Source organism: Emydura macquarii, unplaced genomic scaffold (assembly GCF_026122565.2).
Source record: "Emydura macquarii macquarii isolate MOO-44397 ecotype Brisbane River unplaced genomic scaffold, CSIRO-AGI_Emac_v2 contig_3128, whole genome shotgun sequence".
Taxonomy (NCBI): Eukaryota; Metazoa; Chordata; order Testudines; family Chelidae; genus Emydura; species Emydura macquarii.
In genome coordinates this window covers 2,283,325-2,301,589 of record NW_027133265.1, presented here as the reverse complement: position 1 = coordinate 2,301,589, position 18,265 = coordinate 2,283,325, and the positions used below count along the sequence as shown (strand labels likewise).

Sequence of the window (18,265 nt, the reverse complement as noted above, 5' to 3'; positions counted from 1 at the left end):
TCAATGGTGGCATCCAAATGCAAACAAAGCTATGGAGGCCTATCAGGGAGGATAATTCAGTAGGCTGTATGTGCTAAACTGCTCCTTATTTCTTCCTTCAGGATCATGTAAATGGGTCAAAGGAGTTGGTGACAGGATGTCGGGGCCCAACATGTCCATTTGACCCACAAGCAAGTGGCCGGTTCCTGCTGGAAGTTCATTGCTGGGCCTCAGTGATGAGGCAGCTCTGGGTTGGCATGGATGCAGGGGCATCATGCTTTGGTGCTGGCAGATGCCCTCTTATGTCTGTTGGCTAGGCAAGGGCCACATGAATGGATCAGTGTGCACCTGTCGGGAAAGAATTCGGTGATTTAATAAAAGGGATAGGACAAAGATTAGGGTAGAGTTGGGGCCTTGTCTGGGGGGTAAATGTAATCTGGCCTGAAATGCTGCAATAGAGCTGCAAAGCCTCAGGCATGGACAAGGCCATGAAAAGGATAAATCAGCTGATGACTAAGTTATGGGATTGTGACTGCAATTTCATTATGGGCATATTCAACACCTGGGTTATTTAAGGAAGAGATGATAATACCTCTGCAGCTAGAAAGTGGGTATGTTTCTGGCCACTATTAGGGAAGAAATGATTAATCTGGGAATCTTGCAAGGAGAGGGGGAGGCAGCGCAGCCAATTGATGGTACCTTCTCGTGGTAGAGGTCCAGTTCCTTGATAAACTGGAACTGGCAGCAGCAGAAGGTGGAGGAAGGTGGATGGGGCTTCTAATATCTGGTTCAGTGAAGAAATCACTCCCTCTTCCCCACCCCATTAGCCCTCAGCAAGGCAGTGGGATCTCTGTAGCAGTACTGGGACTAGGTTAATGGTGTGTGGGAGACTGACACCAGCCCTCCAGGTGAAGCAGATTACCATAAAAAAGGATGACCTGTATTGCATAAATTATTGCCAGATGTGCTATTTAATGAAGCTCTAAGGTTTGCTTTATGGCATCTGGAACCAGATCTAAGTACTCACAATGAACTACTTCTTGGCACTCCTCATTGTTCTCCAAACTATGTTTTTCTGTGTCAGAAATACGAGATATTTTGCTTTGAACTGCAGACAGTAGATGGCCAAGTATTGTACTTTGGGTACAGTCCTTCCCCTTATTTTTTTAAAATTTTATTTTAATAAAAGTGTTCCTTTTTCCTACTGTTTGGGGCTGCATGGCTCATTTTCAGGCTACCTAAATAACCTTGCTGCCAACATATACAGAAAACCACAGGTCATCCAGAGTCACCTCCCATTCTTCTCCTCATTCCTCAAAATTATAGAACTAACGTCTTCAGCAAATCCTTTCTAAGCACGATGAACAAACTCAACAATGAGACTCCAAAAATCACAGTGGAAGTTTTCAAAACAAACAAACAAACAAACAAACTCATGACATTTCCTATACTTCCTGGTTTTAGAATAAACAGAAACATGATGAGAATAGTTTATTTCATTGTATTGTGACAAATTCAAAAACTGGAGAGGCACGCAAATGAAAAAGATACACATATTTCCCATCCCTTGGGACCATTAAATCCAGAGTCCTCAAAACAACAGTAGGTGTACAAAAAGAAAAAATTCTGCAATAGCAGGGACAGGATTAGGTAGCCTTTCCAAATCTAATTTCTGAATATATGAATAAAATAAAAACAAGTTATTCAAACTTTTTCTAATTAAAAAAGATAAGAACTGTCACAGTTTTTCACAAGTGCTCTGCATGAGACTGCTCAGGGAGAAGCATTAACTCAGTACATCTCCCAATTTTCAAAAGCTAGGGAGTCAAACTGTCACTCTAATGCAGAGCCAAAGAACCGCTGCTTCTATAAGGAACTGGAAGTCATCCTTGGCAGCAATCCCACCTCTACTGCCAAGAGACCCGGGGATACCTCCGCAGGACCAGGGGCAGTGGATACCAGACTCAACCCTGATGAAGTAGTAATGAATGAGGAGGTTGAGTTGGAGGACGACGCGGAGCAGGGAACTGGGTCGTTTGCTGACATGGGGAACCAGGTACTCTTCTCGACCCTGGAGGGTTTGAGCCAGTCCCAGCCCTCTACCTCTGGCGTGCAGGATGCAGGAGAAGGGAACTCGGGTAAATTATTTTTTTGAGCTGATGCTACTCAGTTACATGAAGTACAGATGTCCTTTGCTTGGTTGCATTATACAGATGATTGAATGGAAAGAAATGCACAACAGTAGCTGTGTTTGCATGTGCTTCCCATTGCCCTGTTCAGCTAGGAAGTGCGGCAGAAAAGTGTGTTAATGCACACAGATTTCACAGGAATCTTCCAGAGAGATCTCTAGGAAACTTTCCTGGAAGCATTCGCCAATCTTTTGCCGGAGATTCTTCAGAAGAATTGCTTTGTTTCTTCCACCCTTGTAGGAAACTTTCCTGTGCCAATCGGCAATCACTTGTGCAGAGACTAAAGCAGCACACAGGCGAGCATCAGAGGGACCATGTTTAAAGCTACTGACATGGAACAGACGCACCCTAGCATACCTGCTTACTCTCATTAGTGAGATGTCAGCTTCTATCGCCCCAGTCTGTGGAAAATGGTGGCACAATTTGAAATTCTGTCATTATTTACCTGCATCAATGCCCCAAACAAGCATCCAGAATCTTTTCCCCAGCTTAAGTGTCTCCCGGGCACAACTCACCATGCCCTGGTTGATCATCAAGTTGTGCGCTTTCCAGGAGACAGTGAGAAAGATGTATTTTAGAGTAATGCATAAATGCTGTTATTGCTCTCACAATCATGCTTCTGTTCATTGTTTATTGTGCTTCTACAGATGTGCCCTTGAGGGAAAACCCCCCCACACCTGCTGAGCACCTGCGAAATGACCCTTGGAGAAGCAAAGAGGAGATGTTCCAAGAACTTCAGTCCTCTGAGGCGGAAAAAAAGAAAAGAAAAGAGGGCATTGAGAGGCAGTGTGTCTGAAAAATCAGAAAAATGATAGGCAGGAGAGGAGGGAAAGTCAGGAGCAAGTGACAATGGGTCACAAATGCATGATAAAAGCCATGGGATGAGCAAACGGAGCTGCTACAGTCACTCATAACGCTGCAGACTAAATTCATGTGTGCATGCCTCCCCTTGCAGCCAATACAGAACTACTTTCCATGCTTTCCCCAAACTCCACCCACACATTCCTACCAAATTCCTGGCCCCTCTTGGTACCCTGTTCACTCCATCTCTTCAGACAGCTTCCAGAACAGCTGGACTTACACCCAGCTGTCATAACTCACACTGCCCCTCACTGCTTTCTCCCCTCCAGCCCAACTTTGTGTGTATGTTCTGAATAATTGTTATTTAATAAAGATAATTTCTGTGATGAATAAGCAATCTTTATTTGTCTCTTGGACACAGTGGTTGCACCTCACATTGATACACTGGGCAAGCTGCAAAGGAGTCATAGCATGGCACTGTGCTGCTTACAAAGACACCTTATTGGTGCACGTTGTCAGAATAATTCCTCAAGGCCTCCCTGATTCTAATGCCCCCCCGCCGGGCCCCTCTAATAGACCAGACATCTGGCCGTTCATAATCAGCCACAATGTGATCTCTCTCTGCGCTTCACCCAGGGGGAAGCTTTCTCCCCTTAGCTTCACAAATATTATGAAGCATACAGTAGGCAGCTATAATAATGGAAATATTTTCCTCATTGAGGTCTAACCTGCCATAAAGGCATCGCCAGCGAGCTTTTAATCTGCCAAATGCACATTCAATGGTCATTCGGCATCTGATCAACTTGCTATTGAAGCACTCCTTGGTACTATCCAGGTTGCCCATATAAGGCTTCATAAGCCATGGCAGTAAAGGGTAGGCTGGGTCCCCAGGATCACTATGAGCATTTCAACATTCTCCATTGGAATCTTTTGTTCTGGAAAGAAAGTCCATGCTTACAGCTTTCTGTACAGGCCAGTGTTCCTGAAGATTCGTGTGTCATGCACCTGCCCTGACCAATTCATATTGATGTCAGTGAAATGTCCACAGTGATCCACAAGTGCCTGCAGTACTATAGAGAAGTACCCTTTTCTATTGATTTACTTCATCACAAGATAGTCTGGGACAAAATTGGGATATGGATGCCATCTATCGCCTCGCCACAGTTTGGGAATCCAACCACTGCAAAGCCATCCACTATTTTATGCACATTTTCAATACTCAGTCCTTGTAGCAGAATGTGATTAATGGCCCTACACACTTATGATAACATGCCACAGGGCAGGGTTTAGCTTCTCACAGAGTTCCATGAAGGTGGCTTTGTGAATTCAAAAGCTCTGCAGCCACTGCTTGTCATCTCAGACCTGCATAACAATGAGATCCCACCACTCAGAGCTTGTTTCACACACACAAAAGGGACAACACATCATGTGCAGATGCTCTGTGAATACAAACTGTATTTCGACGTTGTTTGTTTGCATGGCTCACAGCAAGTCAGGCACCTTGGATTCGAGTTCTGGTTGGGAGCTCATGATATACTGCACAACCAACTGTGATGTGTTCAGAACATGGAAAACAACAGTGGAGAGAAGTGCAGGATCCATCCCTTCAGACAGAGATGGCAGGCACACAAGAAACTGCGGCCATTGAAAAATGCCCTGAAATGTAGTCAGAAACCTAAGGAATGATGGGATGGAAATCACTGCATCATGGGATGTTGAGCCTGCACCCATGACGACATCTGTCAACTTCCGTCTCAACTTGCAGCAGTTACAATCACCTCTTATGAGACTGTTTGGCTCTTTCCTCAGCTTCTTTTTCCAGCTGGGCCAAGGCTCGCTTCTCTTGCATTTGAATGTTTGCAAGCCTCTGCTCATATTCAAACTGTGGCTTATTTTTTTGTGCCAGAAGTCTCATCACCTCTGTCTCAGTAGCTGTACCTATGGCAAGGTCAGACCCTTTGTCTTTTGATCATTGGCTATTAACAGGTTCTTTAGTTCCTGTTAGGGCTTTCTTCTTAAAAGATAATGCCTTTTGTGAGCACAAATCTTCAAAGGCTTTTCTGTTAAGATCCTTCTGTGTTCTCAGCTCACTCACTGTAACTTGATTTTTAACCCTTAAACTCTCAAATGTCAAAATTAAAACAAGTGTGTGGTTTTGATCCAAAAACCAATTAATCTGTGGTAATGTGTATGCTAGCCATACTATGCCACTGTGACGTTGGTCTCTAAGACAGCCACGCTGAGATAGCTTAAATAGGGCAAAACTGCAAAGAATGGGGCAGGCAGACCCCTAAATACTGGTGGCTTTTCCTCCATAAGATATACCAAGCCAACAACAAACAGTTTCTGATCACCTCACTGGTAATTCAGAAAATAAAAACACAGTTCCCTTAAAGCCATCCAGCTCTCTGGTTTCTACCCAGACAGCCAATATGATAGGGATTACTGAAAATCTTGTTTAACATATGTAAAAAAATGTTCTTCCAATCCAAAAGGACTAGACACATTACCAACCTGGTCAATGAATATTTCAGATCTTACCCAAATACATGCTTAAAACCAATGCTTATTAACTAAACTAATATTTGTTAAAAAAAAAAAAAGAGAGCATATTGGTTAAAAGATCATTGTATATACAGATAAAATTCATAGGTCAATTTCAAAATAGAGATAACTGAGTTGCAAAATTCTTAATTTTCAAAGTCTCTGGAGATTACCCAAACAAGTTGGGGGTCATCAGTCTTTGTTTTGAGTTTCTTTGTTAGAAATCTAGTCCAGAGAAAAGAAGCAGGAAATGAAGACTAAATAGTCCATGTACAGAATCCATATAATTTCTTTCATGAGAAATAGCAGGACCATTCCAGGCTGGTGCTGGGTTCCCAATCTTGCAATCCAAGCTTTCCCTGTGTGAAGCTTGGACAGATTTGAGATAAAAAGGTTCAGGCCTAAGGCTTCTTCTATAGTCTTTTTGTACGGGGAGATTTTGAATAGACCAGTAAAAGGGCCAAGGACCACATGATAGTGTATCATACTTGTTGCTAACAGCAGCCAAAATTGATAGCAGGCCTGTGCAGCCTTGGCATGACTAAGCCAGGAGGGGAGGGGAGGGAAGCCCCTTTATCGACTTTGCCTGATCCTGCTTTCTCTCCCTGATGCTCTGGTGGACATACTGGGATCTGTGTTTCAGGAAAAGACCAATAAGCTTATTTATGCATGCCCTGTGGGAGATGTTTGTCCCGGTCTCAAGATATGCAAATTCTGTCAGAACATACCTCATTAATTAAGTACTCTGATAATCTTAGGTCTAGCTTTGGAAACTGTTTTCGGTTTTCCTTGACATGTTATTGTCTACTAACAAGGATAAATGGGGGGGGGGGGGGGGAGAGGAGAGGAGAGGAAAGGAGAGGAATCTCTGTTTGGACTCAGTGAGTGTGTTTTTTGGATTCTACAATGACAGCTGGAAGATCTGGCCAATTGGAAAGCCTTCGCTGTTTCCACTGGAAAGCCACCCCAGACTTCGGTAATTATTAAGGGTTGAGGGTTGGGGTGTTTTACTAACCTGTTGCGGATGTGTGTAAGTGCTTGAGCCTAAGTAAAAGTATACCTTTAAAGTAAGATCACTCTGGTGTTGTGGTTGAGCCTAAGTAAAGCATAGCTTTGTAGTAAGAGCACTTTTGTGTTATACTGTTTCTACCAGTCCATCTATCAGCTGGACGGCCGTGTCTCCATTTGACTTATTTCCTGTCACCATCTCGCACAAAGTAAAGTTACAACGAGCTTTGGGTTGGCAGAACCCTGGGTAACATTTCAGCAGGTTATGACAGTCACTTGACACCAGACATCACAGCAGGTATCCTTGGGTGCATACTAGGTAATTACTTGTGGCTTTGAAGTAACATTTCCTATTTTCTATGCACACAAAATTAACTACATTAACATAAGGCAATCGGCAATTTACCACCATTCACAGGTATTTACTACTTAAACTTCGAAGACAAAGAAAAACAATAGTATTGTTACCTAAAAGTTAATATGTTCTTTTGATTTTTGACTATAACAGAATATAGTGACAGACAGGAACTATTTAGTTTCATCAATAATCACTAGCACGATTATAGGTAATTACAGACATATATCTACTTCCAAACAATTAACAATGCAAGATTTAACCTCAAAGTCTTAGCTATTTACAATTAATGGCCCTAATTACTATTTGTATTTTTTTTCAATGTGTTCTCAAAGGTTGTGTTTGGGTTATTCAGCCTGCTAGGCTTCTCCTTCCTGATCCAGTGTCACACCACATTTGCAATCAGATTTACACAGAACCTTAGCTGTGTCAATGGACTTTTTATGTAATTAAATATACACTTCCCTCATCTCTGTTAGAAAAATGTACTTTCTTTCCTTAATCTGAAACAGATTTGAGCAAGACTATCCTATACTAGTCTCCCAGTGGAGTTATAAAAAATCCAAGTGTATTTGAAATAATTGCAATATTTTTAGGTTACAGAACTAACAATTTTACATCTTCAACAAATCCTTCGATAGGGCAAGATCCTCAGCTGACGTAAATGTTTTAGCTCCATTACAGTAATTGGAGCTATATCAAATTTATTCCAGTGAGGATCCTGCCCTATGGATGCAGAGATAAAACAAAAAAGGAAGTTCCCAGATACAACTCTCTCAAATTACAGCATGAAATTTACCTTTTTCATTCTCTTGCATGGACATCTGAGTTTAACCTTCTGGTTGCAATTCTGAGGACAACTACCCGAATGGCAAGTCTCTTTACATCGATGACCACAGGGCAACTAAGAAACAAAAAAGACTGGTTCTCTGCAACTGGACTATAAAATTTTTCTATTTCAAATACAGCATTTAAACAGAAGTAAAACCAGAAAAGCCCAATTAATTTTGTCAGTTTCCCACTCGTGTAATAACTAACTTGTTCATTGATGTTAGCTTTTTATTTTGTTCACTAGCATTCTTAGTTCCTATTAGTAGAAACTATGCAACACACAAAGTATAGTTTTTCTTTATGGACTTCATTTGCACAGCTTGATTGAAAACAAGATCCAGTTATTTTCAATACAAATTTTCAGTGAGAACAATATCTCCTTTAAAATAATACACACAACAACATACAACTCCAACGATGCGTATTTTGGGGGGAAATGAGGGTTGGGAGGAGGGGGAAAAAAGAGAGAAAGAAAGGAAAAAAATTAGAAACTGCCGCTCTGCATTCCATACCTTCAAAAGTTATACATCAAATGGGAGGGAACAAAAACAGAAGGATATGGAAGTAAAGTTTCTACTATGACATATTTTGTACATGTTTTGAACCATAAACTGTACTATAAAGAAGCCAGATACACTACATCAAGATTTTATTTTAAGCCTCTTTTCTAATTCAGAAAATCTTAAGTGTGTGACTTTGAAGGAATATCCCATTTCTTGTCTTTGAGATATGGGGACTACAAACTTTTTTTCCTATTACAAGTAGAAATCCTTTAAATATTTAAAACTACAAAAGCACAATGTAACTGGTTTTTTTTAAAAGATATTTTTATGATCCCACAGGACAGACTTTTTTATGTTAACTACAGCTGTTCTTTTAGGTGCACATTGAAGATTTCACTAATTTCTTAGAGCAACATTATAACTAATGAATTTAGGGATCCACCAAACACTATGTAGATATAATAATGATAGAGGACAGAGAAGTTGTTTCACTTAAGGTAAAGAACTTAACTTCACATATATATGTAAATACCCTTTCCACCCTCAACTACTAAACAGTAAGCTACTACCTAAGCTGCTACCTAAAGGTAGCATATTTGATTAAGTGATTTATAAAGGTATTTTAATTACCAAAACTGTTTAAAAATTGTATCTGGAGATGCTCATAGTTTAAACTGAACTTTCAGCTGTACTCAAGTGATTAATATACTTTGGAAAATGTCATAAGAGACATAATTATTTTAATAATTAGGATGTATCTTTTTCACATTTACTGGCAACTGGAAGTTTATACAACATATTTCATGAATAAATCCACAAGAATATAACATTGCATACTATTGTAAAATAACCAGATGAGGCACATATTTATTATAAGTTAGTAAATTCAGATTCATGGACTTAAAAGAAGTATTGATTAACTGATTTAGCCAAGAGTCCACAGATACGGAGCACATGCCTAAACCACAGAACGTGCACGATCTTTAGATAGAAAGTTTGTACACATACTTGCTCCTTCTATGTCTCAGACAAAATTGCTGTGTGTAAGTATGCAGCCCTAACAATGTCAGTGACAGTATTATTAATGTACCTATTTTTTTAATGCAGTACAGCTGACATTATGGAACAGTATTTGATGGTGTTTATGTGCTAGTGACCATAAAATCTGACAAAATTTCCCTCAAGGAAGAGGGAGAGGAAGTGTGTTTGTCTCCAAGACAGAAAAATAAAATTAAAAAACATACCTAATAGTAAACATTGACACACAAACACAGCAATATTTTTAGCCCAATATTGCAGCTCTTACTCACGTAAATAGTTCTGAAGTATGTGAGATTACACACAAGTGCTACAGGCATTCCAAGGCAACAATGTTTTTTCTTGAAGTCTCCCACTGTTGCACTACCACTAATGTAACCTCATAGTGGAACTGCTAGGGTAGACCAGCTGCTGGCATTTTAATCAATGTGAGCAGAGTTAGACAACACGATAGTAAAAAAAACCTTGTGCGTTGTTTAAACTAGTTCCCACTGTTGCTACCATCAGAGGAGCTGTGCAACTGCGGGAGAATTTTTTAAAAAAGCTTAGCGTGTGTACTCAAATCAAAACAGAATGCAATGTCTACATTCCATTAGTTCCCTTTTACACTATGCAAATCCCACTCCCAGTAGTCCATAGCAATTAGATTTCACCTATCTGACTAGATAGTTGATAGATGCCAAGCATTTTAAAAAAAAATAATTTTTTTAAAACCAAACAAACCAAAACCAATCAAACAAAAACTGCAAGAATTCCAAAACTTCTTTCACTGGGGCACCTAGGTCAGATCCTGTTCTCTGCTTCATAATGAGTGGAAGAAGAGCTACTGCCTTGGCACAGAGAGAGGTCACACCCCTGGATTAGCAGACATCTCCAGGTACTTGGAATAGAGTTTTTGGTGATCATTTTGATTGGCTGATCCTAAGAATTTTCCTCAAGTGCATGATCTAACTACACTATACATAGGTCAAGATGGAGAGTGGGAGGAGGCAGCTGGTGTTTTCCATAGGGTGAGAGCAGCTGGACTGTCCGAGCTGGGTAAAGGATTTTTTTTTAAACAAACAGAAAGGGGAATAGAATTTATTTAGCTTATATTATAGTAAAAATAAATAAGTTAAAGAAACTAGATAGAAAAAAACTACTCCATCATGTGCATATCCCTGTCAGGGTCCCCATGTGTATGCAAATTAATAGTAACCCTGACTAAAACAGTTACCCTTTATGGGTGTTCTCCGGCTTCCTCAGTTCTAGTGAACAGATTTCTCTCTCTTAAAAAACAAAACCACCACTCCTGAATGGCACACTTTTTCATAGTCTCAGGCAAAGTATAAATGGAAACAAAGATATTTTTCCTTTCAATCCTAGTAGTGGACCCTGAAGTTTAAAGTTAAGACCCACTAGCAGGGCTATGTGGGAAAGCTTACATTCCTTGTACCTTGTTCTACGTCACTGTTTCTCAACCTGTGGTACGTGTACCCCTGGGGGTATGTGAGACACAGGCAGGAGGTACCTGGGGAAAAACAGAGTGAAGGGTAGGTGGGTGGCAGCCGTCAGCTCTTGGGGGAGGAAGGCAGCAGCCCCCCACTTCCCACCAGGTCCCAGCTCCCAGGTGGGAGCCCAGTGGCAGCCACCCTCGCCCAGTTCTGAGCCAAGGGACAGCCTCCAGCGCCCCGGCTTGAAGATGGGCAGTAGCCACCTGCCCACATCCCTGGGTCCTACCCGGCGTGGAAACCTCCTCTGCCACAGCTCAGATTGGGTGGCAGTCACCCACCTCCGGGCTGGCAGCCAGGCAGCAACCGCCTGCAACTTGCCCAGGTGGCAGCCCCCACTCCCTGGCTCAAAGCCCAGTGCCCAGAAAACTTGTCAATTTCACTGCTCTATCTAAGCAATGAAATTGACAACTATGACAGCCCCAGTTACCCTCTCTCTCTCTCGCTCTCCTTCCCTGTCTCTCTCTCTCTCACGCCTTTCTCCTCTCAAATCTATGGCAAAAACTCTGGTGCAGCACTTTATACTCCCCAGCATTGGCATGCCGCTCAAAGCCTCCTACCTTTGGCCAACATCACCTCTAACTCAGGAACATACTTGAGTTGTGCACCCCTGTGTAAAGGTGGTAATCCTACCCACACTAGATCTGACATCTGTCATATCACGGCCTTATATACTCAGCCCTTCTTCCAACATATGTCTCACATTAGTCTGTAAGTATAAAATCCCACAGAATACTTATTAAATTATTAAAATTATTATTAAAATTTTCAGAAGTTAGGGGGTATTCGCTACTTAAAAGGTTGAAAAACACTGTTTTACGTGATCTTGATCCTCAGGACATTCTCTCTCAAGTACTGCCATTCACTTTTTAAAAAATTTACAGCAAGCCACCTAAATTGTCAATATTTTGTGTTAAGAATTCAGTAATTAAACTGTAGAAGGAGAAATTTTACAGATGTACATCAGCAGGTAAAAGTTAGAGCTACTACAGGTTTTCAAGTATGACCTTTACTTTCAAATATGACTACCTTTACAGTGCTGGCACATTAAAAGAAACTATACCAATTCACAGCTCACATAGTATTGTTAATTTAAAACCAATCTCCTTTGTAATAGTAAATTCTGATTACAGAGAACACAAGAGTACAACAAATTATATGTTTAAGCAAAGATTGATATGAACATACAAACTTGAAGAAGTTTTCTAAATTGTGAACACCTCCACTTTTAGAATTGTTGTACACATTTGCAAGTGTGTTCTGCATAGGAATTTGAGTAGTCATTACTGATAGTAAAGTTATAATTTCCTTCAAACAGGATATTTGGTTCTTACTGCCAAATAAAGAAAGCACTTTAAAACTGTTTTAACATTTTTGCGAGCATCTGTGGCAAATCAAAACCTTTGCTATTCCCTGAAGCAGAAAGGACATTTGAGAAAAAAAAGTACCACTTGTATATGACTATGGAAGTCCTCTGACTATTTTGTACAACTGTAGCCAAAACACAATTATGAAACTTGGCAAAATTTTTACAGTTACTGTTATATCTTTTAAGCCACGAGTCTACGTAATTAAGGGTCTTTCACAATTCCCAAGAGTAATATCAGACTTCCAATTCAAATATTTCATCAATTCTGAAGTAAAAAACAGTAGTGCCTAAAGGCTATGACTTAAGAAATAAAACAGTTGTTATATTTTAGAGAAGTAAAGTTTTATTGCTCTGGACTTTGGTGGAAGTATTGTTATAGAGTAATGTACAGTAACAAGGTCACAAGGCTTTTTTATATTAACACAGGGCCAGTCACTGGCACTTATATGAAGATTTGCTCTCATAATAAAAGGAAAGAACACATTTGGATAAGAGAAAACAAAATCAGTTTAACATGGCATTGATTAACCTTTTTTGAGTTTGCCACAACAGTATGCAAACTGATGGTGCAATGGTATTAATCATGTATTATGGAGGCGTCACTTGCAGCATCATTGTTAAGGTTGAACTGAGTTTCATACCGAAACACTCACTATTCCTAAATGAATCTTTCCATTTCCCATTGACCTTTTTTGTAAACTTAAATCACTCAGATCCCATTATCCATGTCAACACTGTGACTTGTGGCCTGTCTACTAAAATTTCTGGTCTCTGAAAGATTTCTCTGTCACATTCAAGTTGATGAATTTGCTTTATATTGTCAATCTTTGATTTTCAAATTTATCTAAAATTCCTCTAATGGCTTTTGTGCTTGTCCATGTCCTACCTCCTATGATTAAAATATTTTCAACGTGGTTCTTAAACAAACAAACAATTTGATAGACCATTTTTCAAAGCCTCCCACAGTGTGCAGTCTTATCTATATCCCCTAATCTTTGACCAAGTCACTTAATTCCTGCCACAAGAGGGCCACAATTAGCTTGGCCTTTTCAGACTGCAAAAGGTAAATATGTTCTAAGCTTGCTCCTTCATATTTTGCACCTGTTTTACATATTCACATGTCCTTTAAGGTAGCAAGAGTTCCAGAAAGGTTCACTGAAAAATGGTAAGATATGACAGAGTGATAGGAATAAAAACACATTAAGTTATATTCAACTCCCATTTAAGTCAATGACAGTCTTTCAAGTAACTTTGTAGACTGGTGGCCTGCTCCAATTTCAGTGAAGTAGACTGAAAAATTCAAGAAAGTTTTTAAAACAAGAAGAGCAGTTTTGAACTGGATCCTAAAATAATTAGGGCACCCACTAGAATTTTTAAGGTGCAAGTAATGTGGTCTTGCTTCTTTTTGTGTGTGAAGCTGGGCCACAGAAGACAGAATGGTTACAATAGTCAAGATGAGATGTGGAGGAGGTTTCAGAAGAGGTGGAGTTGAGGCACTGGAATATACAGCCAATGTTGCAAAGATGACAGGCACATTAGCAGACAGAAGGAGGAGATTTCAGAGCAAAGGATTCCAACATTAAAGAAAAGGCAAATGAAATGACTGAGTTAAGGAGGTAGATAGAGGAGATGAAATTGTGTTTGAGAATGCTCCACTTGCCCCCAAAAACACTTTCATTAGATATCTAGCTGAAGGAAATTGTGATAAAGCTACTTATTTAATTGTTCAAAATAAATAGAGAGGGAAGAGCCATTAGAAGGCACATACATTATTATTTGGGGGAGTTGTATATTGTAATTGCACTTCATATTTTTATAATGAGCAAACAAAACATTAAGCGGGTTTCTAAACAGGGCAGGGAAGCTGGAGCTTGGAGAAGTTGGCTTCTAAACCTGGGGGCAATGGGTGTCAAGGAAGAAAAAAGAATTCTGAGGGTGGAAGGTGGTGTGTATGTTTCTTGTGAGCCTGATAATGTTGGATGGGAGGATTCAGTGCTATGGAGAGGTGAGGCTGGAAGAAAGGGATTCTCAGTCTAGTGTGATATATAGGTGTGTAGTGTTTCTGGGTTGAGGGGAGATGAGGGGACTGGCAGGGCTGTGTGAAAGGAAATGGAGTTAACTGGAGAATGAAGATTTGAGTGAACTGGTGGGTGTATGTGTATGTAGGAGACCAGGAGAGTTTGTGGAACAGACGTAAATTGGAGAGGGACAGCCTGAAGCTACGAAAGAACAGTGAAGGAATGGTAGAGAGATAAATAGTTTTTCCCTGCCCCACACTGCCCTTTAATATAAAAAGGCATCCCAGTTTTTCACTCTCAAATGGGAAAAGGATGGGAAAGACTGCCACTTCTTCCGTATCCTCCTCCTCCATTCTCCCAAGAGAACACTTTCTTGTAATCTCACTGACTACACTATCCCTATTTCTCAGTTTGAAAATCAGATTAACCTACAGTTGAGAAAGTAATGAAGAAATTGTTACTGTAGCCCCTCCAGTTATTTTGGCACTAGCTACAGCTGGTGGCATGTAAGCTTAAGAGTAAGGATATGATAACCCAGAGAGAGAAGGTGGACAGAAAAGAATAAATTGCTTCCTGGGAATGCCAAAGGAGAATCAAAGGTAGCATTAATTTATCAATATAGCTTACCTCTTTTGGACACTGATTTTTGCAGGAACTGAGAAGATCCTTTTCTTTTAAGTCAGCACAAGTTATTTTCCTATTAAAAAAGAGAAAACATTTAACAAAGGCCAAATTAAAACTAATTCAATCAAGTACAGTTGTGGACACATTTTAATTATATATATTGCACAGTAAAGAGAAATAAACAGTTTCAACTGCCTGCATGCAGTACCCAAGAGTAACTGTCTCAAATAAAAATTATTTAAGACAAGTTGACTTTTTAGCCAAACCACATCACCTTCACTACTATGTGGCAATTTAACAATACCATCAATTTCTTGATGCCCAAAACACCAAGATTCTGCAGAGATGAAAAAAAGCTACACTGGACAAGAAGCCATCCTACTTAAGAGGATATATAGAAACAATGACACACACACACATGAAGCTAAAGGAACAATAAAATATCAACAGCCAAGAAGATAAAAGGCATTTTTAAAACATATTAGGAACCAGAAAAAAACTCTGGTCAGGTCTATTGCTAGATACAAATGGTGGAACTGTAAATGTTGATGTAGAAAAGGCAGACATGTTGAATAGTTATTTCTGCACTATACTTGGATGAAGCAAGAGAATGCATCCATCCAATAGGTTGTTGTGGCTTGAACAGAAAGTTTACGATCTGTAACAAAGGAAGATGTGAAGCAGCATTTGTTAAAATTAAACAATTTTCAAATCAACAGGCCTGGGTAGCTTACATCCAAGAGTTTTAAAAGGACTAACTGAGGAGCTCTCTGAAGCACTAGTTGTTTTTTTGTTTTTTTTTTAAAACAAATCTTGGCAAACTGTGGCAATTACAAAGCAATGGAGGACTGCCAATATCGTTCCCATATTTAAAAAGGGTAAAGAAGGATGACCCAATGAACTACTGACTTGTTAGCCTGATGCTTATACCATGTAAAATAATATAATGTTTTACTGGGGATTCTACCAACATAGAATTAGAGGCTAAAAATATAATTAATGACAGTCATCAAGTTTTCATAAAAGGTATTTTTTTGACAATTTTCTTAAACCACCCTAGGCGATAGGTTTGGTTGATAAAGGCAGTTGTGTTGATACAGTGAATCTGGATTTTTCCAAGGTATTTGACTTAGTACCACATGTCATTTTGATAAAAAATAATTGCACTGTAGGGAATTAACAGGGCATTCATTAGAAGGATTGAAAACTGGCTCAGAGGAATTGATTCTTGGTACAACACTAATATTTTTTATCAACAATCTAGATGATGATATGCATGCCACTGCAGAGAACGCTAGAGACGGCCCTATGGGTACCACTAGGGGAAAAACTTCTGGCACCAGTGCATGTGGCATGCACACACACCTAAATCAGAATGGACATGAGCAAGCACTCGAAGAACTATGAATAATTTAAGAGACTATTACTAGATGCTCCACAAGCCACAATCAAGGAAGGCAGCCGTACTGTTAAAAAAAATCGACCTGGTTTAGACAAGAAGTGAAGACAGCTGTAACAAATAATATATAATAAATGAAAGAAAAGGTAAGTTGATAGTAATGAATATAAATCAGAATGTAGGAATTGTAGAAAACTGATAAGGGAAGCTAAGGAGAAATCTATGGCCAGCACAGTTAAGCATAAGGCTTTTAAAAATATATATTGGGAACAAATCCTGACAATGGTATTGGTCCATTACTAAACAGAAATGATAGAATTATCAATAATAATTTAGAAAAGACAGAAGTATCCAAAAATATTTTTGTTCTGTATTTGGGGAAAAAAGAGATGATGTAATCTGATCATGTGGTGATAACACTCTTTCCAGTCCACGAATATCTCTGGAGGATGTTAAACAAAAGCTACAAAAGTCAGACATTTTAAAAATAGCTAGTCCAGATAACTTGCATCCAACTGTTTTAAAAGAGCTGGCTGAGGAGCTTGATGGACGGTTAATGTAGATTTTCAATAAATCTTGGAGCACTGTGGAAGTTCCAGAAGACTAGAAGAAAGTTAATGTTGTGCCAATTTTTAAAAAGGATAAACGGGGTGACCCATGTAATTATAGGCTTGTCAGCCTGACATTGATCCAGGGCAGGATAATGGGGCAGCTCATATGGGATTCTATTAATTAAGGATTAACATGGGTTTATGGAAAAAAAGATCCTGTCCAACTAACTAAATTTCTGTTTTGGTGATATTACAAATTTGGTTGCTAAAGATAATAGCATCGCCATCAAACACTTAGAATTCTGTTAGGCATTTGACTTGGTATCACATGACATTCTGATTAAAAAACTAGAATATAAAGTTAACTTGGCACACATTAAATAGATTAAAAACTGGCTAACTGATAGGTCTGAAAATGTAACTATACATGGGGAATCATCATTGGGCAAATGCATTTCCATTCAGGTCCCATACAGATCAGCTCTTAGCCCTATGCTATTTAACATCCTTATCAATGACCTGAAAGAAAACAAATTCATCACTGATAAAATTGCAGATGACCAAAAAATTGGGGAAGTGGTAAATAACACAGAGGACAAGTCACTGATTCAGAGCGATCTGGATTGCTTTGTAAACTGGGTGCAAGCAAACAATATGCTTTTTAATATGGTTAAATGTACTTGTATACACCTAGGAACAAAGAACATAGGGCATACAAAGAATGAGGGACTCCATCCTGGGAAGCAGTGACTCTGAAAAAGATTTGGGGGGGTCATGGTAGATAATGAGCTCTCACAGTGTGATGCTGTAGCCAAAAGATCTATTGCAATCCTGGAATGCATAAACAGGGGAATCTTGAGTGGGAATAGAGAGGTTATTTTACCTCTGTATTTGGCATTGGCACTACCACTGCTGGAATATTGTGTTCCGTTCAGGTGTCCACAATTCAAGAAAGATGTTGATAAATTAGAGAGGGTTCAGAGAAGAGCCACAAGCATAATTAAAGGATTAGAAAACTTGCCTTACAGTGATAGACTCAAAGAGCTCAATCTATTTATCTTAACAAAGAGAAGATTAAGATGGGTGACTTGATTACTCTCTCTAAGTATCTACATGGAGAACAAATATTTAATAATGGTCTCTTCAATCTAACAGAGAGGTACAACATGATCAGATAGCGGGAAATTAAAGCTAGACAAATTCAGACTGGAAATAAGGTTTGAAGTTTTAATGGTGAGAGCAATTAACCATGGAATCGTTTACCAAGGGTCACAGTGGATTCCCCATCACTGACAATTTTAAAATCAAGACTTTTTTCTAAAAGATCTGCTCTAGGAATTATTTTGAGGAACTTCTATGGCCTGTGTTATACTGGAGGTCAGACTAGATGAACAGAATGCTTCCTTCTGGCCTTGAAATCTATGAATTTAGGAAGGATAGAGAGGGCAAAGGGGGAAGAGAGTGCAGCTAAGTTGGAAACTGATAATGCCATTTTTAAGTCACTTGACAACTCAGAAGAAGTGATCTTGAATGCTTAAGGATCATTGTCTTAACACTGAAAGTAGA

General features: G+C 39.4%; 1 protein-coding gene across 1 annotated transcript in view; it reads right to left on the bottom strand.

Annotated features, from left to right (window-relative positions):
• NFXL1 (nuclear transcription factor, X-box binding like 1) overlaps positions 1-18,265 on the bottom strand; it is a 97,374-nt gene that overhangs the window by 16,120 nt on the left and 62,989 nt on the right. Inside the window, exons 18-19 of the mRNA XM_067531207.1 lie at positions 14,753-14,822; positions 7,676-7,780 (exon numbers count right to left, since the gene is read on the bottom strand). Of these exons, the coding sequence (XP_067387308.1) occupies positions 7,676-7,780; positions 14,753-14,822 (175 nt within the window). The remainder of the gene's footprint in view (positions 1-7,675; positions 7,781-14,752; positions 14,823-18,265) is intronic.